We start from the raw sequence: 25744 nt of genomic DNA on the forward strand, positions 1-25744 counted from the left end.
TGATTTCCATAGGATGTTAGAAAACAACGCGAAAACACGGGGAACTAAGAGCAATGAAGTGTATCCCATCAGGTCCGTAAACGTCTCATCAGCTGCAATATTACACAGGGGCCCCAAGTCTATGACATGCGTTTATTATCGCCTCGTCACACTTTCCCCTCAACATTTATGGCTTTGCTGAGTCACCCATGCAGCCTTCAGAATTAGATGTAATTTAGCTTTTTCAGAAAACTCTTGAAGGCAGCAATGATGGTGACACCGCTTTTCTTTTTTATTTTATTCCCATTTATCATCACCTGCTTTGATGGTTTTACTTCTCCTCCCTACCAGCGATGCAAATTTGCATTTAAAACGTGTTGTTAACGCGCGGATGAATTGCTGTATTGCGTGAGAAGATTTTTTACAGGGGCCTAACAGTGGGAGTGTAAAAATACTCCATTGCAAGGAAACGCATTCAAAATCCTTCTTAAATATAAAAGTACTGACAGGCGAATGCACTTAAAGTATCAAAGTAAAAGTATTAATGCTGCAGAAAAAAGACCATTGTGATTTATTTATTATTATTACTATTATATTGGATATTATTTTGGTACAATACCTGTTTGTTTTGCCATATTATTCTTCCACAAAAGCAAAATAAACAATAAAGCATTCAGGCTCATTTCTCCAATCAACCCTACAAACTCCCAACAACCACAGCAACATGATAAATATAACAATTACGGCAACCATTATGGTTATAGTTCAGTTCTTGCTGTTATTGAATTACATTTTAATTGTGATTTGCATACTGTATTTTGAAGCTCATCAAACATATATACAAATACACACACAAACACACACACATATACACACACGTACACATATATATAGACATACATACACACATATATACACAATAATTTTCTTATTTTATTTTGCCAAGAGTTCTTAGTTATTCAGTTAGGTGGCATGTTGCTTCACATCATGGTATTAATGACAATGTGAACTGCGAAAAGGGAAAATTGTTCTTTTATTATTTATTTCTCCACGTAATACAAAGCCATTCACCAACACGTTGCCGACATCAATTCCCGTTTTGATTATTAAAAAAAGAAAAGAAAAAAAAAAGTTTAGTTCTAATGTTGCAGTTTAGAAGTCATCGCTGACATTTACAACAATTAACCCTTAACCTTAAAAAGAAACAAGAAAAACAAAAACATTTGCGCATACACACTTTGAGATTATGCTACACATTTAAGAAAAGTAACATTACACAAGACAACAGGCTTTTCATATAACAGAAACAACAGGCACCATTATTGGTCACAATGGAGCAACCTCTACAAACCAGTCTTGCTGGCAGCTGTTTTCTCATTTCTCCCTTTCAACTTCCTACCTGGTCCCTTTCAAGCTAGCAAAAAGATTTTTCTGCATTAATATCACGCATCATAGCACAACCAATGTCATGATTTCAATGCCCGCCTCCATTTCTCCTCCAAGCAGCCTGCCCCTGCTCCACCAACTGGCTCATTGATGCACAGATACTGACGGCCTCTCAACCATCGCGAACAAATGAACGAGAAGAGATTCTCACTGTTCCCAAAAACGGTTGGTCTAGAAGAAGTTTTATGGAAAAATAACTGTGTTCTAAGACATCAAAAAAAAAAAAAAAATCCACTTGTCCTTACTGAGTATAGTCATTTTACAGTAGATATATGGAAGGAAGGAAAAAAAAAAAACAACAAAAATAAAAACACTAACAAGTATTGGTCTGTGTAACTGGAGAAAAGCAGCGTTGTGTTAGAGCACGATACAGCAGCCTCCGTTTTAAGTCTCAATGCCTAACTAACATCCCTCTAAGGACTGGGCTGTGTTCGACTGATGACTGTGTTATTTCAGGAAAGAACATGAAGGTACTGTGCCTAACAATTCTCTCTACTCTAGCAGTTTAACCATTCGTGCTACAGACAGGCGGCGCGTGGATTTATCTGCCCAGTACGGTGGCCAGCAGGGCCATTCGGATGTACATGCCGTTCTCCGCCTGACGGAAATACGCGGCTCTTGGGTCCGTGTCCACCTCCACACTACGAGACGAGAGGAGGAAAAGAAAAGAAAAAAAAAAAACACACAACACACACACAGGAGAAAGTGAAATAAGAGTGTTTCAGCTCATCGTGTGGGGAATTACCAAGACTAAAATAATGTACTGTCTAATACACCAGTAGAACAGACAATAATCATAAAAGTATTTTTCAAAACGGACACAAAAAATTTGCACAGCTGCAAAGAATAAATCAAATATCACTGTACTGACAGGAACAATGAATCTTCTAAGTAATTTTTTTAAAGAGAGAAAAAAAAAAAAAAGCCAAATATTTACTAATTTCTCAAATGTGAGGACTCGCTACTTTTTTTGTTTTCATATTCCTGTCAACTAAGTATCTCTGGGTTTTGGTGAGACTGTTTCGTCAAGGATCAAGCATGAAACAAGCCCCCCCCCATAAAAAATGGAAATTTGAAGATCTACAATTCCAAAAACAATGAGGCAAACTGTCTGCTGCAGACAACTGTGTGATACAACTGAAAGCTCCAGGACAGCCGTTAAACTCACGCTAAGGTGGGTCATACCTGATTTCATTGACTCTGGGCAGCGGATGCATCACCACCATCTTCTTTTTGGCCACAGTCATGATGTGAGGAGTGAGGATGAACTGACCAAAACACTGACCGAAAAACAACAGAGACAAAGCTGATTGAATTTAAAAAAGAAAAAAAAAGAAAAAAAAAAGTAATAACCCTGCTTCAGAAAACACACACGATCACACACCACGAGAAAATCGTTTTTTTTTTTCCTCTTAGTTTTCTCTCGAAGGATCGGATTCTGGGATTTCAACTGACAATGTGTGTTGAAGTGCAATATAATTTAAAAGGCGTCATTTATTTAAAAGATGCCTCAGGGCCATGTGTCTACCCTAATCAGAAGAGACACAGTGAAAGCAGGTGATGAGATGAAAACGGGTTTACTTACGGCCTTGTACTCCTCCTCAGACGCGAACCTCTCCTTCTGGATCCTGGTCATGTAGAGGACGTCAGTCTCAGGCAGAGCTTCTTCAATACTCTCGAACTCCTCCTGCAAACAGGTAAGAATACATAATCCTTTTTTAGTCCGGCTCAACTACATCTCTTGTCAAACTCAGATATATCGTCTTTCGGGAACATATTCGATTTAAACCTTCAGCGAAAACATCCGATTATACCGTCCTGGACATTTGCCTTGTTGTTACACCGTACCCAAACACAGTGTCCCCCACCTGTTTGATGCCCTTTGATGCCACATAGCTGATGATTTCTGCCGGCATGTGGAGGTTTCTGGGAGCCACGTAGCGCAGGGTGATGCGGTACTGCGTCAGCAGTTTGGCGAGGGAATGAACTGTGCGGCCATGTTTCAGATCGCCAACCATGGTTATCTGACAGAAAAACACAAGAAATCATGGGTTACAATGGTTTTCCACACATAGCTTTGCTCCAGTTTAACACCCTGATATTCAGGGACCAGGATTTTAATCCACAGGACCGTTTTGCCGGTCCTTTCTGTCCCTCACCGTCATGCCGTTGACCGTCCCCAGCTCCTCTCTGATGGTGAAGACGTCCAGCAGGGCCTGGGTCGGATGCTCCCCCACGCCGTCCCCGGCATTGATCACCGGCTTACGGCAATGACGAGACGCGCTCTGAAAACCACGGAGGGAGATGGGTCACATTGAGATGAAGATGAAGAAACACGTCTCCAGTATCAGTGAGTTTTTTTGGCTTGGGATGGAAAAAAAAAAAAGCTGTAACTCATTAATGGGCGTTTACGAATAAGTGAGAAGAGCAACATATTGTTTGCCAAAGAAACATTCAAAAAAGAAACAACTTTTACCATTTATGGTCATGTAGCAGTTAAATTTTTTCCCCACTTTGGCAATGCATGGTTAAAAAAAAAAAAAAAAAAGGTAGGCTTTTTGGACATCTGCGGTAGTACCTGCATGTCAAATAACCGGGTTTATGCTCCGCAGCGGGTGGTGAAGCCAGACCACTCTGCGCCAAGCTTTACAAAAAGGCTCCAATCCCGTCGAACCCGAAAACCCACCTCTACAGCTCCGGGTGTCGGGTGTCGCAGCACCAGAACGTCGGCGTAGCAGCTCATGGTCTGAACAGAGTCGGCCAGAGATTCTCCTTTTTGTGTGGAAGAGGTGGATTCGCTGAAGTGGACGACTGAGCCGCCCAGACGCTGCATGGCCGCGGCGAAGGAGCTGCTGGTGCGGGTGCTGACCTCGTAGAACATAGACGCCATCACCTTACCCTGGACAGCGAGAAATAGGGAGCTGCTCATTGAGTCGCGTGCGCGGTCGCACGTCTGGAGCCCGACACGCATTCACAGGGATAAACCGACTTAAAGATACTTCTCAATAAACAAAGATGTTGGTGGATCCAGTCCTCGGTTGGGTATTTAGACATGCAGGGGGTAATTCGCAGTCCTGTATGAGATGAACACCTTTCTGACGACGACCTACCTTCAGGATTTCCAGGCTTCGCTCCTTCTGAACCATCAAACGCAAAGTGTGGGCGACATTGAAAAGGTGTGAGATCTGAAACAGAGACACAAGAGATAAACTGATGTTACGTCTTTTTTTTTTAAATTTTGTAAATGAAGACAACTCGCTGACTCGTGTGTCACCCGCTCTGTGTGCACCTGTTCTTTGCTGAACTGCCTGACGGACAAGATGTGCTGGCCAATCAGCGGATGCAGCAGAGGAGATATCTGGAAGTGGGACACCTGTGCAGAAGGTATCTGACCCGGTGCTGACTGAGGGGACAGCAGCCTGGACAGAGGAGGAGGGTGGCTGTAGCCGTCGCCGTCGCCGGCGCGTGGGAGCGTGATCATCTCTGCAGTAGGCAGAATGACACAGTGTAAAGCAACTACTTCTATTATTTGAATACAGAAAACTTAACGTAGCCACTTTATAGCAAACCCACAAGGCAATAAATATGTAAGGGAAAATGTACAATAAAGTCTCTCCTGCTGTAAAGGTTTGTCCGGTATCTCCCCAGTAACTGAGGTCACCTTGCGGCGACTGTGTGGGGTAGAAAAATGTTTCCATTGATGTGCTCATGTCTGTTCGGAGTAGATCCTGATTAATTCTGAAACCATATATGTGAAACTGGAAAACAACTGGATTGGTTAAAAGGGCGTCAATCTTGCGACCACTAGATGGCGATATATTAAGGCTTTTATATGGTTTCTTTTCCCTCCCATATGATTGTTTCAGAAACCGATTAATATGTTAAATTCGACAAAGATCAAAAAATACTTTTCAAGGTACAAAATGATCCATAGTTTAATTACTAAGTTATTTACTCTATCATTCACCAACAAAACAAAATAAGACAATTTCAAACCTTGAAGACATTCATAATGACATTGTGCTGGGAAAATAAATAAATACATTTTATAGATTTTGTTTTCTTAGAGTCAGGCTCTGACCCTGTTCTGCACAAGACAAAGAAAAACGACGTCCAATCAGAGCCTCTGTTTTTCTCACTAGAGTTGCAGTACCTGGTGGGAGTCCAGGATCAGAGGAGCGGTGGATGCGGGGTGGCAGCAGGTAGCGTCCCTCTCCCGCGGGGCGCCGGGGGCTCGGGGCTCGGGTTCGGACCAGGCCTTCACGAGGAGGAGTGGGACGAGGGTGCTCTGGAGTCTGAACCACAGGAAATAACACAGCACACAAAACAGTCATACGGTGGTTTCAAGTACAGTCTAGGGCTTAAGACTAGCGCAGGACATCTGCTGTGTCTGCGGCAATTTTATTTTCATTCCCTTTTAATACCATTGGGCTTTCTTTAACAGGCTCAGGAGGGTGAACGGAAGCAGTGGACCATGTCTTCACATCTTCACCATAACCTGGAGGTACCAACACCTGTGTGGGTGGGTGGGGGGGGGCAGAGAGCGACAGAGACACAGAGAGAGAGAGAGACAGAGAGAGATTAAATTACACATATACAGAAACTTAAAAATGACATGGACACTAAATAGGACAAAACAGAAGACGTAATAAAATAATAAACCCACACAGAGACTACAGCAAATGACACTGCATGTGTGCATGACTGCTGACCTGTCCATCGATGTAGGCCACCTCTCCTCGTAGAACCACACGGCGGACTTTACCCTTCACCTTCAGACCTTGGAAAGGGGTCCATTTGGACTTTGTGAACTGCATGGCCTGAGGAATAACCCACTCCTGCTCCAAGTCCACCTGTGAGCAAAGAACAAGTACTTAAGTGGCCAAAATCTAACTTTTCGCATTATTTTTTCTGATTCTGTATGAAAGACAGACTCCTGTGTCAATCAGGGCATCAGAAGAACACAAAACCAAGACAAAGTGATGGCCACGTTAAAAAAAAAATCTGTCCTATAATCATACTGTGTGTGTTTGTGTGTACCTCGACGTAGGTGTTTTCCTGGACAGGCAGGTTGAAGATCTTGCGTGGGTTGTCATAAAGACGTCTGACAATATCGTCCAGAGTCAGACGTCCATCGCTGACAGCGGTCAGCAGCAGCGGCAGCATCGTTTCCAGGCCGGGGTAACCCGGAGGGGGACGCTCACTGTTCTTCTCCTCAACAGAGTGAGGAGCTGACGGCGCATAATAAACACAACACTATCACATGTGTTGTCTTCCAAAAGGTGTAAATACAAACGGATATAAAAGAAAGGCTAAATGATACCTCCGTCTAACCCTCACTTCCACTACGAGATCAATCAGTAGACTGGTTTCTGTGGTCGGTGTGACTGAAAGTAGAACGAGCGACTACCCACCGTGGTCCGTTGCAAAGCAGTCGATGATGTCCAGGTTTTCCCAGAGTGCATCCATGTCCTCATGGGTTCCCAGCATGGGTCGGACCTGTGCCCGTCCATCGCCGATCTCGGGCACATTTTCCTCGCACAGGAAGAGGTGATGAGGCGCCACCTCACATGTGACCTGGATGCCCTTCTGCTTGGCAGCGCGGATGATCAGGATCTGAAAGGAAAGGAATTACAATGACGCTCACAGAGAGACGGGTAACAGGTTTGAAATAGTGTAGAGGCAAGGGTATAAAGAGTACATTGCAAAAAAAAATATTCGAAGTACCACAAGTTACAGCATTGTGAGGATGTGCAAACTGAAATAAAGTTACAGAATCACTAGAAAAACAGTCCATTACCTCCTCCTTCTTGGCCACGTGGCAGATGTGGACTGGTCGCTGGTAGAGCTGCGCCACCATCAGGATTGCAGCTACCGTCTGCTTCTCGGCGTGAGCTACGATGGGAAACTGCTTGGGCCACTTCTCAAAGTGCTTTAAGCAGAACCAGACAGCTAGGTTAGTCCACAGGGTGGGGAAAAAAAGAAAAATCAGACACACTTTCAGCTGGTCTTAATGTCAAAGAAGGCAAAGTGCTTTAAGACGCAGCTCCTCTGACGGCCACGAGATGCCGGTTGCTAATTCCCAGACTGCACTGAGGCTTCTCTCCTGACCCTTCATGTCAATAATCTTTGGCCCAGTGTTATATCGTGGGATTTTTTTGAACTATTTATTTAAGTAATAAGGAAAGGTAAGCCGGCTTGTGCTAGAAGAAAGCTTCAGCTGATGTAAATCATGCTAAACATTTTTTTTTGGTTTTGATGAAGAGCAGCCAGATTTTAATAAATGACCTGCTGAGAGAACCCAACATTTTACTCGTACGTCATAGTAAAGTCAGTTTTCATCTGAAATTTTGCAGCTTGGTGACTCCGCCTACCTCCATCCAGAGAGAAACGCTGTCCATCTTGAGGGTGGAGTACGTGTCGTTCAGGTACATCTTCAGGCCGGCGGCCTGGCTGGCGATGGTCGGCAGGACGGCGGCGTTGTCTGAAGCAGCGCCCACATACAGGGCGTAGTCACACCTGCAGCCCGCTCGGGCCAGCTGGTGATACAGCGCGACGTGAAATCTATCTTTTATTTCACATCACTTAAAACCTTTATGACATTATTGTCAAATACAGATTCAAAACAAACAAAACAAAAAAAATACAGGAATTATATTAACATTACTTAGATGTAACATTAAATTGAGTTTTTCAGATTTATGTGTTGACCTGCTACACACACAGCATCGACACGCGATTCCACTCTTTGTCTTACCATTTGGTATCATGCAAGCGAGTCATGTTTGACTTAACAGAAACAAACAGACTGGAACAAACAATTCCGAAAATCTGGGCGTACCTTCTGCATCAGAGCCAGGGTACCGGAATCGGTGATGGCCGGGGACGTGTTGGGCATGGCACACACCATGGTCACCCCTCCTGCCAGAGCAGCTGCTGTACCGGAGGAGAAGTCCTCCTTGTGTGTGGCGCCAGGCTCCCGTAGGTGAACGTGGACATCGATCAGACCTCAAAATCAAATCGCATAAGAAGTATTTCAAAAGACATTAAGTACTTTTATGTGCGCACAAAGCCTCCCAATCTTGCACCGCTTTATTTCGGAAGACTTTTATTTGAAAGATAGAAGAATTAATGTCTCAAAAACGGTCGTCAATGTTTGCAAGCCGCACCTGTTGTTAGGGTCGAGCTTGGCACAGGGTCATCTTTCTAAGAACATTGTTGCATCTATTTTTTCTAGTGCTGTCTAGTTAGTTTCCCTGTGACAAATGACCCGATGTTATGAAAGACAATACCAAAAGGGGAAGAAGAAAAAAAAAAAAAAAAAAAAAGCGAGCTCTTCATTTTGAAGCTGCAGACGAATAATCGGAGCCTGTCACGCACCACACCAGCAAACAGTCAGAAAAGAGCAACACGTCAATCAACAGCGAGTTTCTTCTGCTGGTCGCAGCGGCTCACCGGGGAGACGGACCAGCGTCTGGGATGCCATGCTGTCGATGTGAGTTTTCACCGGCGGAGTCCTGCCGATCTGACGAAGGGCCTGCAACACATCAGCGCATTTTACTTACGCTCACCTCCAACTGTAGGCAAGTATCTGAAATAGTGCACCGCAAGTTACGCAGTGCAAAACATTTTTGATGGAGTTGGTTAATCTTAATTGGTTAAAAAAACAGAGACAACCTACCTGAACAAAGAGCTTCGTGCACTTGATGTCGATGATGAGCGGGACAGAGTAGTCGATGGCCATGCGTCGCGTCCTGTAGCCTTTGGTGACAAAGGAGGAGAGCCTCCGACCTCCACTGTTCCTCATGGAGAGGTTGATGACCAGGTCAAAGTGGTTTTCTTCCAGGTAGTTCATGATGCTGCGCTGTTTCTCCTTAGTGGGACATTCGCTGTCATCCTCCTCGAATGGCCAGTCCACTGCCGTCACCTGAAGAGGAGGAGTTCGATAAAAAGAGGTCAGAGGAGACAAGTAAAAGCCACTTTTTGATGCTTTGTGACGATTTCTCTTCCTTTTTTTGTTTTATTTTATGACTGGTAGGCATATAACAGCTCATCCCATGGGTTACTGTGCCATTTCATAAACCGGGTAGGTGACGGCCTTGCTGTGAAATAGAGACGATCAGGTCTGCCATTTGCACCATCAGGAATAAATGCTTTCAAAACTGATCATTAAGACAGATTTTTTTTTTCCTAGTGGTTTTACTCCAACTCAAGTCAATACAATGTCAGTACGTATTATTATATGCGGTACCTGTCGATCTCTAGCCGCCAACAACTCTGCTTGCCTGCATTATCATTATGCGTGTTCCCCGTTAAGTGAGAAGCGTGCATTAACGTTACCTTGACTCCGTGTTCCGTGTAGAAATCCGCAGTACCCAGACTGGCGTACAGGTCATAACCCAGAGACTCCAGGGCCTGCACGGTGGGCAGCAGCTCACTCTTGTTCTACAGGCACACAGATCATCGTAAACAATCTGGCTGATGAAGAAAATTATCTCAACTGAGAAAAGGTGGATTGGAACACAGAAAGGACGCAGCAATACTCTGACCACCGTTGGCCAAAGACAATTCTTAATTTGTAACAGTTATCAGCACTGGCCTCAGTTCATCACAGCGTGAGCATTTGACTGAATTAAGTCTCCTCGCTTTTTATGTCCGCTTATCATGATATCTTTAATTTCACAGATGAATCAGTTTCATCGCTTTCTGAACAGTTTGACTGTCGTACTAGTAACAATTGTAAATAAACAAATAAATAAATCTATATGTCTATCTATCTATATCTATATATAGATATAGAGCCACATCTCAATAGAATAGTCTTATATATAGAGATTCTAGTACAAAAAGGTAATAACTAAAGTGGCTATTTGCACGGAAAGTCTTGATTTTCCGTTCATAAGATGTTGCCTACAAGTATTTTTCATGTGACAGACGTGTTTGGATAAAACCTGGGATTTATTTCCACATGGCTAGGTAGCCACAAAAAAAAAAAAAACACCTGTTAATCACAGCTCAAGACTGCAGATGTGCCACTGCCACGACGTTCCAATAAAACGCATAATTTCAGCTGCCAGTCACATTGTGCGAGTACCTTATAGCTGCCGATGGAGAGCAGGATATTCTTCTTGGGGATCTTGAAGCCGGTGGAGAGCATGGCCTTGAGGTAAGCCTCATATCTGTTCTCCCCAAAGCAGGCGACCTCTCCAGTACTGGTCATCTCCACCCCGAGCACCACATCGGCTCCAGCCAGCCGAGAGAATGAAAACTGAGGGACCTAAAGTGCATGTGACAACGTGGTTAAGGAGGAACACGTGACGAAGAGCGAGTTGTGATGATAACTGATGGGCACGTTCTCAGATTGCAGTTAACAAGGGCTCCTTCGATCTTGTTTGCTATACAGCCCTAACAAGTGGGGAAAAGAAAGCCCTGGATTAAGAGGGTTTAGTTACCTTCACTCCTACAACCCCCTTTCCTCTCATTAGGCCCACAGGCTCCACGTCCTCCCCCATGATGGCCCGTGTTGCCAGCGCAACAAGGTCCACACCCAGGGTCTTGGATATGAAGGGGAAGGAGCGGGACACTCGGACGTTGCACTCGATCACCTTCAGTTGGTCGTCCTGTAACAGAAATACTATGTCACTGTAACGCACTTAACGGTCAGGTCTTTGCGGTCCACTTCAACGTTAGGACCGTTAATCCACCTTTAAACAGGTAACCAGCCAAGCGAAAACAATTAAACATCTACCTAGTGCCAATGCATATCAGTGTTGATTCGGTGTTCGAAAACCCTACATTTACCCAGTTTCAAACCATCAACCTGTTTCTATGATGTAGGGGTTTGGTTTATTATAACCATATTCACATGATTGAAATTCTGGTATTATTTTAAAATGTGATATAAAAAAGAAAAAATTGTCATGTCCCATTATCAATATTCGGATTTAGCAAAAATACCCTGTAATATTATGATATCATAAGGGAGTATCGCCAACCCCTACTTTGACTTAATAATTTATCTCCCCAATTCTAACCAACGTGGATGAACTCCTCACCTTGGCAATCAGCTGCAGGTTGAAGGGTCCGGTGACCTGCAGCTCCTGGCCGATGGCATGGACGATCATCTTGATCCTCTCGATGGTCTTCTGGTTGAGATCCTGAGGCGGCGTCACCAGCGTGGCGTCGCCGGAGTGAACGCCGGCGTTCTCCACGTGTTCGGACACCGCAATGGCCATCACGACCCCGTCACACGCTACTGCGTCCACGTCTATCTCCTGGAGAATGCAAAAAAAAAAAAACAACAGACACATTTAACGCTTTCCGCTGTTAAAGCTTTTCTGATCTTAGAGCTTATCTTCAACCACTATGAGTGGTTCTTTTTTTCCTCCAAACCTTGGCCTCCTGTATGAATTTGGAGATGACAACAGGGTGTTCCTTGGACACAGCTACAGCGTTACTCAGGTATTTCTCCAGGTCACTGTCGCCGTAGGCCACGTTCATGGCTGCTCCGCTGAGGACGTAGGAGGGACGCACAAGGCAGGGGTAACCCACTGTCTCACAAAATTTGACAGCAGACTGGAGAAAGAGGAGACGGGAAAGAGGTGAGAAAACTAGGAAACATCTTGTTAAAAGCACAAACTTATGAAAACATATGGATTTGACATTTTTAGATTTCGAGATATTTTAAAACTATATTCTGGTATAAACCCTGGTCCGTTGTACCTCAGTGTCGGAGAGCTCCTTCCACTGTGGCTGGCTGATGCCGATGGTGTCCAGCATTCGGGAAAACTTGAACCTGTTCTCGGCACAGTCGATGAACTCGGGCGAAGTTCCCAGGATGCGACACTGCTGGCGGTGCAGCGACATGGCGATGTTGTTGGGCAGCTGGCCTCCCATGGACAGGATCACTCCCTCCGGGTTTTCCCTCTCGTAGATATCCATCACCACCTGGAATATGTGCGAGACACTTATTGATCCACAATCTACACAGGGGTAAGACAATATCACGAATGCCTGAAAAATGTAATGCAAACCAATACAAAACGCCTGCATTAAGTACTTATTTATGAAGCCCATGCATTTTAATTTTTTTTTAAACTATGTCAGAGGTGTTAATTCAGCTTCATCATATTTTTTGAGGCCCAAGTTTGTATTATTGTTGTATGTGACTGCATATTGCTTTAAGATGTTCTTCCACCTATGTACAACTAATGACATCCAGTGCAACACCACCACAAACTGGGATCTAAATCATTTCCCCCAAGTGTAAGTTATTACTTCTGCAGTCTCAAATCCAGTTTTAAATAGAAACACTCGAAGTTGAAGCTGGACGCAAACGTGTAAGAGAAGACACAGAGCCTTACCTCAAAGGAGATCTCATCAAAGTAGAGGCGGTCACACATGTCGTAGTCTGTGCTGACCGTCTCAGGGTTGTAGTTGACCATGATGGTCTTGAAACCCATCTGCAGTAAATGGGAAAACATCATTAAATATTCTCTCTGTAGCATTTGGTTTACTAGCTGCCAAACCAGAGGAACCGTTAAAAGAACAATCTTATTTTGTTGACAGGAAGTAATTCGATAGACCTTTAAACTGCACTGGTCATGATTAGAGAATCAAAATCATCTTTTCGGGGTGGAATCACAAAGGTGGGCTGCAGCAGTATTTGCTAACATAACAATTAAAGGTCCAAACAACAGAGGAGTAACAGGAGCGATCTCACCGGTCGACCTTCATTTTAGTGTTGCCCCAATGAGAGTCCCTGTTACATCTCTGTCAGTTGTATCTTTTTTTTTTTTTGTAGCGTGGTGCAATTGCTGCATATTTATCATCAAGCAGATGCATTTTTTTAATGTGTAGGTGCAGCAGAAAGTTTAAACAGTATAGGAACAGACACACAGAGACAACAGTGTGATAGGAAGTATTAGCAAATGGAATAAAGTCGGGGGAGAAGCTTTTTAGGAATTTATTTTAAAAATCAATGAATGTGTTCTTAATTTAAAAATATCTAAATCATTACAAATTCCCTGATACCCTTTTTAAAATTACAGTTTAAAATCAAAATCAACCACCTTGAATAATCTTTTTGTATCACGTAAATCAATTGATTCCATTCAACCACATAAAAACAATGTGTGCGCTACTCTCGAGCCCACATACCTTTGGCGTTCTTTATTAAAAACCGAGCACATACCAGCCAGAGTGACATGCTCTCCGCAGCTGACACAAATTCAGGAAACAACAGAAAAATTACTACGCCTCACTGCTGTTTCAGTCAAAGTCACCTCAAAGTAACGCTCAATGTCACCTAGCTTAAAATTCGGTAAAGAAAAAGTTTAAAATTACTCTAGAAGAGACCGCGAATCTCCCACTTAATGAGATCATGCTGGTCTTACCTTCCTGAGCTCTGTGATGCAACCCACTGCGCACCAATCAAACTCCACGCTGCTGCCGATCCGATACACACCGGAGCCGATTACCATGACGTGCTGATCGTGAAAGCTCAGGTCGTTCTCTGTACCGTGGTAGGTCAGGTACAGGTAGTTTGTGTGGGCGGGCCACTCAGCCGCCACTGTGTCGATCTGCTTCACCACAGGTAGGATGGACCAGTCGCGACGCAGCTTTCTCACTGCCAGCTCAGTGCTGTGGGAGGGGGAGATTTGTCGATCGATGGCAAACTTACAACAGTCGAGAATCAAATACAGGGAGAAATAAACTTCAGACCATAATTTTTGTAACTTTATTTACGCCGTCTCAACAGGTTCTTGTAACAAAAATCGTAGAAAGACATATATATAGGCGTTTCAGATACCCGATGAGGAGAAACAGATACATGCACTGAACCGTCCCATAGGACAAGATAATCTGTAGACCCTCTATACACCTGCACTTCCTTCCTCTGGCCTACATATTTGCAATTTGTGATGTCAAACCACTGCTACTGCTGGATTAAAAACGACGTCTACTAAGGTGTGTATTGACTTTCCAACCCACCTCTGTACAGCCAGCGCTATCTGCTTGTCTGAGAAGCCCAGCTGCTTGGCCTTGCGCATCACCTCCGGAGGCATGGTGCTCTCGTCCTGGTAGGAAGGACAAAGCTGGAACGTCACTGGGAGGAAAATTGCAAAGAAAACCGGTATTTACCTCGCGGCGATCTCACCTGGTTGTAAGTTTCCAGCAGTCGCTCGTGGTCGGCGATGTTCTTCATCTTGTGCAGGAACCAGCGGTCGATCTTCGTGAGCTCGTACAGCTGGTCCACCGTGTAGCCGGCTCTGAGCGCCGCCGCCAACACAAAGATACGCTTGTCTGTGGGAGTCTGTAGCTCCTGGTGAGCAGACAGGGCAAGAGCAAGGCGTGATTTAACACTGAGATAAATAACTATCTTACAACCAGTGTGTTGTCAAATGTGAGCGTATATTTTGTTTAGAAGCTGTAAATATATTTTCTATTACAGCAGCTATGAACAGTAACAATTAAATGATCAGTTTAACGCACAACTAAAGATTCCTCTATAAACAAAGATCCATATCCATATTTTACTCCATTTTATTTTTGTATTATTTGTATTTGAATGATTTTAATGATCATTAAAATCATATCTTGAAGTGTTTTGAGCCTGGTTCAACTATGTAAAGCCATCTGTAATGAAAAGTGCCGTATCAATACAGTTCATCATCATCATCATCATTATATAGTCTGCTTCATAAACTGTGTCATTAGCAGGTATTATCTACCTGATAGTATACAGTGCACTGGCTCAGTGGCTCATTAGCACCATCTGTTGGCCCAGTTTAAAACACCACACTGTTTGTACCAGAGGACCTCGCCAGTGGACGGCAGTGACATGTCATTTTGGGATTTATTTGACATGGAAATGTTGGGGCATTGCCCATAGCAGCGGGAGATTTGCGAAAACAATGTTCTTTTGCGATGCAAGTTTTAACTGTGCTCATCAAATCAAAAGGTGTGTGTGTGTGTGTATGTGTGTCGTGGGCCTTGTCAAGAAGCAGCAAGTGACACTGTCTTGTCGCAGCTTTTAAGGCTCATTCATTTTGTGTTTTAGAGCGTAGATATGGGCAGAAAATACTTCAACACTACTTTTCTCCAAAATCCAAATGAACTAGTATTTATCAAAAACAGGGAATCTTCACGGAAAGTTCCCCAACCTATTAGTGTGACACACGGCTGATGACAGATTGGGCAATTTTGATATTACGTAAATAATGGATACGGAACAACTCACCACGGGTTCAAGGACGTAAAGATTACAGGTATCAGCAGTGGAAACATTTAAAAGGGACTCATGATAATCCAGTCCCAGGATACAAATACCAAAATAAAAACAATTTGAAAAATTGAGGAAAAATTGACGAGATATACAGACTGCTTTTTTTTTTTTTTTAAATTACCTTCTCAGAGACAGGTTTGATGGTGTGGTCAAAGCCAACACAGTTCTCATCCACCATCCTCAGAGCTTTCTGGAAGGCCTCCTCAAAGCTACGGCCAATAGCCATCACCTCACCTGTCAAGAAAAGTGTTCAACCGTTGAGAATCACGTCAGCTATATTGTATAATACCGCTGACAGGGCTGATGCACCGTGAATTCATTGTGCAGCAGCCTCTGTGTTGTTTCTGTGATCCGTGCTTTGTAGACTCTAAAAACAGCCTCTGTGTGGAAAAGCCTGATCAAATTCAGTCTCGTCGCTGCCACTTACCGACGCTCTTCATGGAGCTGCCGATCTTGGTGGAAACCCTGAGGAACTTGCTGAGATCCCAGCGAGGCACCTTCACCACGCAGTAGTCCAGACTAGGCTCAAAGTTTGCTGTTGTCGAGTTGGTAACAGAGTTCCTACAGAAAAGAACCAACGAAAGAAGAAAAAACATTTACAGATTTTTCACTGCCGAGTCACAAAATTGAGTGAGTTTTAAGGGGTGGGGAAAGAAAAAATAAATAAATAATCCAGAAGGATGAGAAAGAAAAACTGGAAAAGTAAAATAAATAAAATGTGACATAATTAATCCCCTCATCACAACAATACCTCATAATACAAAACCTCACCTAAAAGACTCATTAGTCTTTTAGTAACAATTTTTTTTCATTCAACAAAATAATAAAAACCTTTGAAAATCATCACTGTTAAATATCATCTAAACACAACGTGTTGTACAAGAACCTTCCTGTACAACTAATCAAAGTAAAGCTAAGAATGTGAGCAAACACATCAGCATTACGTTTCAGCACATGACAGTTTTCAATGCTTGCAGCTAAAAACTCACTCTGGGTACATCAGTTTTCAGAAAGTATTGACGTTGGAGGATCTATGATGACCTACTTGAGCAGGGGCAGCGGGATCCCCAGGCCGAGTTTAGCCGCTACATAGGCCAGAGGATAACCTGTCGCCTTACTGGCCAGCGCCGAGCTCCGCGACAGACGGGCGTTCACCTCGATGATGTAGTACTGCAAAAACACAACGTTGCACAGGTTGTAACAAACTTTGTGTGTGTGTGTGCGCGTGTGTGTGTGTGTGTGTGTGTGTGTGTGTGTGTGTGTGTGTGTGTGTGTGTGTGTGTGTGTTTGTTTGTTTGCGCGCATCTTCGCTCGTTTACCTGCTCCGATTCGGGGTTGAGAGCGTACTGGATGTTACACTCTCCCACGATGCCAAGGTGCCTGATGACTTTGATGGCCGTGTTCCTTAGCATGTTGTATTCATGATCGTTAAGCGTTTGGCTGGGCGCCACCACAATGGACTCCCCAGTATGGATGCCCAGAGGGTCAATATTCTCCATATTACACACCTAAAAAAGAAGAATGAATGAAAGCACGTGCATACTGTCAAGATACTGATGCTACATATAATGTAAATACTTCTGACTTTGTAGTAAACTGCCATTTCGTCCTGTCCATGGCATGCTTACTTGAAGATATCCAGAAACTAGGATTATCATTCCAGACGTAGTATTAAATAACAACGGAGGCTAAGTACAAGTGGTCATCATAATATCCACATACAAGGAACCACAACCTGATCAGCTAAACATCAGTGTCTCATTGTTAATTGGTCAAATGAGTGTTTTTGTCATCTGACACTACAACTTAGCACCTAAACCTGGAAAAAAAATTATACTTTTCAGTGGTAGGTATCATAAAATTTCATGGCTGTGAATCCAGAACTTGTGCCATTTTGGGGCTTTTTATTCAGCCCGGGTTTTCAACTTAGTCACATTTTGGATTTAGTAATGGACCTCTACGCAGGCATCGCCTGTGATTGCTAGTTTCATTACCCTTGACGTGACACGTCATGTCACCTCACACGCATGTCTTCTCTACTCACAGTGACACAGTTGTCGTAGGCGTCGCGGACGACCTCGTACTCGATCTCCTTCCAGCCTTTCAGGGATTTGTCCACCAGCACCTGGGAGGTGTGTGCGAAGGCCGACGTCACCAGAGAGGTTAGCTCCTCTTTGTTGTTGGCAAAGCCGGATCCCAGACCACCGAGAGCGAATGCCGAACGAACCAGGACGGGGTAGCCTAGACGTTCTGCAGCTGCCACTGCCTGGCAAAGGTAAAAGGGTAAATTTAGACATTGAAATTGGATAAAAACTAAAAAGAGGCCATGTTTTGGTGGAATGGAAGTGAAGAATCTGGGTTGCCCGTTTGCTAAGCATCTCCTCACCTGCTCCACAGACAGTGCTGCTTCACTGGGAGCAACATGTTCGTTGATCTCTTCCATTTTCTCCACAAAGATCTTCCGGTCCTCAGTCATCTCGATGGAGGCCACCGGCGTTCCCAGCACCTTCACTTTATACTTCTCCAGGACACCAAGCTTGGTCAGCTCCACACCACAGTTCAGAGCGGTCTGACCACCGAAGGTCAGCAGAACACCGTCCGGACGCTCATTCTTTATCACCTGTGGCAATAAAGAGGGAAGACGTGCAGCACTCATACCACGTGGAGACGCTGTTTGCAACAACTTGATTGTGTTCACATATTGAAATGTTATGTGTGTGTTCTGTGGCTGCTTCCGATACGTGTGAGTTTGAAACACTAACCAACCCCAAACCAAAAAATCCACAACATTTTGTCAGATAAAATTTGAGGTCAATGACACGTTTTCTTTGGCTCCTGACTACAATAACAAAACCTTTTACCTGCTAGGAACCTGTCCAGGAAATCCAAATGCCCAGTAATTCCACATCAGGAAGGCCATTTTGTCAATTACAGTGTAGGAACAGAGAGACTTTGTACCTGAGTGACATACTCCGGGGTGATGGGCAGGAAGTAGACTTTGTCAGCCAGGCCTTTGGACGTCTGGACAGTGGCGATGTTGGGGTTGATCAGCACAGTCTGGATGTTCTCTTCCTTCAGAGCCTTAATAGCCTGGAAAAGCAAAACAAAACAACATCAGCTGGAACACTAGCCAAGTGGGCTTCTTAAAAATGTCCATTACATTTAGGATAGAAACTGAAACTCATTAACAACTGAACTGTCCACCTCAGAGTCCGACTTCTACTGCAGCTCAAAGTGACTTTTCCCTTCCATTATACAGATTTTGACTCTATAACTCTAGCACCATCGGAACAGCTGCACCACTCCTATAAAAAGAGGTCTTCTTTTACAGACCTGGGAGCCGGAGTAATCAAACTCTCCAGCCTGGCCGATGGACAGTCCCCCAGAGCCCAGGATGAGGACCTTCCTGGGGCGGAATACTTCTTCAGGCTTCGGGGAAGCAGAGAAGGTGAGGTGATCCATCAGACGCTGCTTCACTGGAAAAAAACATCCCATTTAAGTGTTTACATTTTGTTGCTCCTATTCATAAAAATTACTGTAAGACACGTCTTTTGTACTAGTAAAGTAGAAAACAATACTGAAGTGAACAAAGCACAACAACGACGTGTGTGTTAAACCAGTGTAACAACTTGTTAAACTGGTCGTCTATGGAAAGACCTAAATTTAATCTAACAACCTAACAAGCCAGGTATATAAAAAAACTTTCTTTTGTAAGGAAGCCCAAGGGTAACAAGGCATATTTTAACTAACAGACAGAAAAAAAGACACACAAACAGGAAAGTATCAGTACGAAATCCCAAATATACAATATCAAAAAGTAGCTGGCCTTCCAAATGTACCCCCAGTCTACACCCAGGTGTAAGATTTCATAATGATGCTATTAACACATCAGTTGCCCTGAGAAATCATGTGTTTTACACAGGAGGCCGAAGTGAAAGAATAAACAGTTTACTAAAAAAATGTTGTTTTTTTAAAATCACTGAAGTGGTTTTTACCCGTTCTTGTAGCGCTGCCCTCCTTGTGGTCTCTCACAGTGTCAAGGAAGACATCGAACAAGCTGACCAGATCTGTGGGACCGGCCATGTGCTCCGGGTGGAACTGAACACTGGAAGAAGACATCACAAGGACCTAATCACATATTTTGTTCACAAACGAGCCATCTGGCCATCGCCATTCTGGCATTTCTGGTGTGTACTATCACATCACCCAGTGTTTCTGTGCACGTTACCTGAACAGGGGTTGCGTGTTGTGTACGATGCCCTCGTTGGTGAAATCATTGGCGTTGGTAAAGAGGACGTCCCAGTCTTTCGGCAGGGTCTTCGGGTCGACAGCGAACCCGTGGTTTTGACTGGTGATGAAGCAGCGATCTGTTCCCTTATGGATGCAGGGCTGGTTGTGGCCGCGGTTACCGTACCTGAAAAAACAAGAGGAAAATCAAATACTTGGGGTTATATATCGTGGCTCATTTTGAGAACTATACACACGTCATTATGTTAATGTCCATTTATTTAGATTTAAAAAAAATTTTTGAAAATCTGGTCTAGTTCACCTTTAATCCAAAGGATATGGCTGATATAACTGATTAAACATTTCACGACCAATCCTCCGCTTAACCTGAACAGATTGTAACGAGGCAGCATTTGTTGTAGTTGCTTTAGTTGTTGTATCATTCTGGGTTTTAAATGGAGATATCCAATGATTTAATGTCTTATCAGAGGCTTTTCCACTGTAAGAAGAAGATGAAAAAAAGAACATAATACCTTGATATTTCTATTAAAATTGTCAAATGGGACTCTTTTTTAACACAAAGAAACATTAACCATAAAGACACTGACGTCGCTTCACGAACACCTAAAGTCAGTCAAATCATAAAGCATTTCAGTTTAAATGACAATCAATGCCATCCGAAACATTCATTTAGCATCATCCTGAAGCTCTAAGGCAGTTCCATGCATCATGTATATTATCTGCGTAGTTTCTCATAGGGAGGCCCTGGGAATTATCTGTAGCTTGAATTTCATTCCAATCCCACAACCCTGATGTCTGTCCAGATGCCAACAGAATTCCTGCGGGCTAATGGGAACATTCCCTGCCCTTCCTGACCTTCACACAGAGCCTGATAAAGCAGCCATCAGTGGAGTCTCAGGGGAACAAAAACTCAGTAACCCCTGTGGAGTTCCACAGTGAGGACGGGACGGCCCTGTCTTGCGTGCCGGCTTGTTTGTTTAGTCTTTTTCATAACACGGCGGGTCAGTCCAACACTCCAGTGCTCATACAGGAGAGCCCAGACTGCTGAGAACAGCAAAAACTGGCATTTCACATCACAACTCTCCCAAAGAAAGTGTGCGGGGTGTGAATGTCTGTGTTTCTAGAGAGTGTAAAAGGGTTTTTAAAGAGGTTCCCTGGCTCGGGTCACTGGGGGAACATTTCTGTCTTTGTCCTCTTTCAAAAAACCTTCCAGACACGAGTGCATGCCAGCAGTAAGCTCCAGATGAAATCAAATTTGACGCTTTGTTTCTCAAAAGATTTATCAACTCATCATAATCATTACAAACTGAAGAAAGTGCACAGTTGCAGGAGACCCTAATAAAAATTGTGCTTTCAGAAAAAATTCAGCGCCTCACGAGTTTTTTTCCATCCCTGGGAATTTAAATGATCTTTCAGTGCATGCAAGTGTTTCAATGTTAATAGAGCTGTGTACGAGGTACCGACTTCATCTTGTAGGTCTTTGCGCCGATGACCAAAGAGAGCAGCTGGTGCCCGAGGCAGATACCGAAAACGGGCTTCGGGCGGTCCGTGCAGACCACCTTCCGCACGTTCTTGATGGTGGCCTGACAGAACTGGGGATCCCCGGGGCCGTTGCTGATGAACAAACCATCAAAACCTGGAAAAGACAAGAAAGTAAATAACAATGCCTGTGTTACCACTGATACATGGTTGTCAACATATTCCAAAAATTCTCGGGTCCTGAAGTATTTGCAACGTCCCAGTTCGACCCCCCCCGACAACCTTTGTTGCAGGTCATTAACCTCTCTCACCCATGTTTCCTGTCTCACTACGCTGACTATCAAAAAAAGTAATATTGCCAAAAACAAAACAAAAAAATATAATTAATTATAATGATAAGAACTGCATCGAATGACAACAATTGCAGATATCTTAACGCCATACATTAAATTACAGATCCGGCTAACAACTAAGTAAACGCTGAGTTAGATTATGGTGGCTACTCGCTGTCATCATCACTGACATCTTGCAAAATGTCAAAAACATAGTGGTCTCTGGGTTTAGTTCCTCAACGAACTAAACTGGCAGTTGGCATCTGGCACTGGATCTAACACGTCGAAGGCAGCACTAGCAGTGTGTCACGGACCTGTGCTGTCCAATGGGTGGTCCCAGGGCACGACAGTAACACAGGCCCCTCTCTGAGCCAGGCAGCGGATCTGGTTGTATTTGATGCCGCAGTCCACCACTGTGATTCGCAGACTACCACTGGGGTTGAATACTCTGGGCTCCTGAAGGGGGTCAAAGGAAATGTAACCGGAATTTTAAAACAAAACAAAAAAGAAAAAAGAAAAAACAAGAAAACCCCCACAAAAAACAGGTAGCCAACAACCGGGGTCAGAACGAGGACTGTTTGCCTTACTATTTTTAATATTTACATATATTAAGATTAGAACAATCTAATCTATCCTTTACATTTATTTACTTGGTCTACTTCCCAGTTTAATTCTGGAGGTGTATTATTGAACATTGAAGTTAAGCTTTATATCGGTAATAAGTAAGATCAAATCAGCATTTGCCTTTGTCTGATCTTGAGCCAGGAAAACCCTGCCTCGGTCGTTGCACTCCCATGTTTCATGTAACTTGACATATGATGATATAAAGACAGAGAAACAGCACAGAATGAAGTATTTAGTCGCAGGGTCCTTAACAAGTTCAGGGTTTTTGAACTTAACAGGCCATTTAGCCACCCCCTCTACTACCAAAGAGGTGTTTGTGCTGCTGTGAGTCAGAAAGTATACTGTAATGTGGGTGGGTTACCTTCATGGAGACCTCCTGGACCAGGTTCCTCTGGTCAGGGTTATCAAAGGGAATACTCTCCTCGGGAGTCCCGTCCACCACCAACTTCCCCAACATGGTGCCCTTCTCTCTGATCTTTTTGGTCAGACGGCGGGTGTCGATGCCTGGAGCACATGGAAAAACATGGTCCACCCAAAAAAAAAAAAAAAAAAAAAAAAAAAAAAAAAGGACAGTTCAATTTTGTGCAGGTCTGATAGTTTCGTTCAACAGTTCGTGAATCAGATGCCAGTGGAGCAGTAGACCAAATACTTATCGTCATTTATTTTTTAAAATCATATAGTCTGTAAAGTAAATCTTGCATCTGTTGCTACACCATTTCTGACCTTCAGTCCATTAGTTTATTTGAGACTTTAATACATGCTCCATTTCCATTATAATGCTACACTTGATGTAGTTTAAGCAGAAATATAATCATCTGTTTGGATTTATATTTCCTGACCTTGTATTCCAGGGACGCCTTGCTCTCTGAGCCACTGGTCCAGGGACTTGACTGAGCTCCAGTGACTGGGACTCTCCGACAGCTCTCCGATAATCAGAGCTGCAGCGTGGATCTTGGACGACTCAAACCACTGAGCAAGACGACGTCAGCAAGAAAACACATGTTGGTATGAGCCTTTTTTTTCTCCCCTCTCTCTCTCTCTCCTCCAGTACTTTTTATTTAGCCCTCTACTTCCCTAATTTCGACTAGAACCTAAAACAGCTGCCCACCTTGCTGAGTCCAAACTCTCGCTCCTCGTCCTTTGGCACCCCATAGTTGCCGACCAAGGGATAAGTGAGGGTCAGCAGCTGGCAGCAGTAGGACGGGTCAGTAAGAGCCTCTGGGTAGCCCACCATGCCCGTCTGAAACACTGAGCGCACAAAAATATTCACAGTCACGTCTGTCACATTCATGCCTGGCAACAAAGGTTCTGGACTATTATTTTGTACCAAACACACACTTGACAACTCCTGTATTTGAGTGGTACTAAAAATACTTAACACGGAGTATTTATCCATCACTGACAGCAAACTTCAGACGGCGTGCATGTGCTGAACTCATGTGAACGCTATGATTGTTTGCATGTGGATTTTTTAATTGAGACAGTGTCAGGCAAGTGTCAGCAAGCGTAACGTTTAATTTCATGGTCTGTGGCGTGGTTTTACCGCATCTTTTCTGTAATCAAACTGGGCCTGGACTACGGCATCCAGATGTGAAGGACTCTACGTTCCCTTCTGGTGCGCTTAGTTTGTTCCGCCAGACTACGCCTAAAATTCCATCACTTCAACGCTGCCTTGCTCACTGGCACAAGTACAGGCCACGGGGGAGCAAAGTTTCGGCGTTGCGCGAAGTCAGTGTTGCCAAAACTGTAGTTCGGCATGCCTCCACCATGATGCGCACACACACACACACACACACACACACACACACACACACACACACACACAGTCCGACTTTCGAAAAGTTGTTCACTTGCCATAGCTTCTCATCCTACGCATTCACCTGCCAAAAAAAACGTACCAGCGGTGTTCAAGTGGCAAACGGAGGTGTAAAGAAACTAAAATTAAATGCCGCTTGATGGTTCATCTGTACGTGGGGTTTAGAAGGGGGATGTAAAATGCCATGCGGTGTCGAGCACTCGCGTGTCAAAATGACAAAGTAAGCTAACCCGACCTTTAATTGACAGATGTCTGAATTGAGTTTGGCGAGAGGGGGGAGGCGGGTTATCGGGGTTCGGCGCTGTAACAACTCCGACCAACGGCCGTCGCGTTGCATTAAGGCGAGCGACACTCAACGACAGAGCAAAACACATCATAAAGTACCTACCAACTTCTCCCGACACTGACACACTGGCACCAAAAAGGCGGCCCCTGAACGTCGCCCCGTCCTCCAAAATCAAGGTTGCCATCTTTGCCATTTTGCCTCAGACGGCTAACGCTAACCACTGTTACCGGTGAACTGGGGGATGTTTCGGAGCGGCGACGAGCTCCCGGACTCCACGTGAAACTCGAGCCGCGCGGGGGAAGCGGGAGATGCGAATGGGACTTTTAAAAAAATAAAATAAAATAAAAAATAAAATAAACCACCGGTGAACACCAGAGTGGGCCGCCGAGCAGAGATCTGTCCGCGTCTTCAAGACCCCGGGAGCAACGAAGCAAAAGGAAAAACGGAGTTTGGTGAGACAGTTTGCTAGTCGGACGGGAAGACGGGAGCGCAGGGTTCCACACACGCCGCCAGCAGTGTGGAAGTCGAGCCGCCGCCTGCACCGGTAAGTTTGACTCAGTAGCACACCGCGTTTCCGCTCAGGAACTTCATAATAAAAGTCGCGCCGATCTGCCACCGTATGAACTGCTGTGAGCGAGTGGGACGCGCGACGTGGGCATAACGCGTCTTAACCGCAGAGTACGGTACAGTCAGGGTTCCCCCTGCGAAAGGAATAAATTGCCGGAGGCGCCCCAAGGATGGACTACCGAATGGGCCTGCCGGGCACAGGCTGAGGGGGCCCGAGGGGTCGTGGGGCCAGGGAGCCTCTGTTTTCTAGAGAAAGCAAAAGAGAGGGAGAAAGATACAAAACGGCCACAAGGAGACAAAATGACCACGCAGAGACACACAAGAAGTACAAAGGGACGAAAGATAATCCCAAAGATACAAAAAAATGACCACAAAGAGACGCAAAAGGACGAGAGAAAGACACAAAATGACCCCAAAGAGACAAGATGAACACAAGGAGATGCAAAACAACCACAAATACTCACACTCTACCGACCTCCGGCTTGAAAGAGAATAGAGTTTAAAGCTCTGCTGCTTGTCTATAATTCTCTCTATGGCTTAGAGCCAAAATACATCTCTGACCTTCCTTTACCACATGAACCCTCTCGGTCTCTCGGGTCAACAGGTCGAGCGGCTGCTCACTGCTCTCAAAATGCAAACTAAACATGAACGACAGAGCCGGAGCAAATTTCCAGAGGATA

The 25744-nt window shown here is 44.3% G+C and overlaps 1 protein-coding gene across 1 annotated transcript; it reads right to left on the reverse strand.

The window, feature by feature from the left end:
- Window positions 1–989: 989 nt before the first annotated feature.
- Window positions 990–25034, reverse strand: cad (carbamoyl-phosphate synthetase 2, aspartate transcarbamylase, and dihydroorotase). Its single transcript, XM_040125070.1, has 44 exons — window positions 24600–25034; window positions 23504–23643; window positions 23235–23364; window positions 22757–22899; window positions 22086–22227; window positions 21425–21596; window positions 19941–20126; window positions 19708–19817; window positions 19046–19188; window positions 18671–18802; window positions 18099–18332; window positions 17757–17978; window positions 17032–17220; window positions 16758–16882; window positions 16140–16273; window positions 15834–15946; window positions 14585–14749; window positions 14419–14504; window positions 13821–14067; window positions 12789–12887; window positions 12148–12372; window positions 11818–12000; window positions 11481–11699; window positions 10878–11045; window positions 10520–10702; window positions 9766–9870; window positions 9107–9352; window positions 8881–8962; window positions 8267–8433; window positions 7800–7964; window positions 7226–7357; window positions 6840–7041; window positions 6466–6656; window positions 6138–6278; window positions 5850–5939; window positions 5579–5720; window positions 4715–4908; window positions 4536–4610; window positions 4112–4324; window positions 3585–3710; window positions 3294–3449; window positions 3011–3112; window positions 2611–2705; window positions 990–2066 (listed from the first exon to the last, which is right to left on the reverse strand). The coding sequence occupies exons 1-44, from the start codon at window positions 24688–24690 to the stop codon at window positions 1967–1969; spliced, it is 6705 nt and encodes a 2234-aa protein (XP_039981004.1). The 5' UTR covers window positions 24691–25034; the 3' UTR covers window positions 990–1966.
- Between the last annotated feature and the right edge of the window lie 710 nt (window positions 25035–25744).

The sequence above is a fragment of the Xiphias gladius genome, chromosome 4, assembly GCF_016859285.1.
Source record: "Xiphias gladius isolate SHS-SW01 ecotype Sanya breed wild chromosome 4, ASM1685928v1, whole genome shotgun sequence".
Classification (NCBI taxonomy): Eukaryota; Metazoa; Chordata; class Actinopteri; order Istiophoriformes; family Xiphiidae; genus Xiphias; species Xiphias gladius.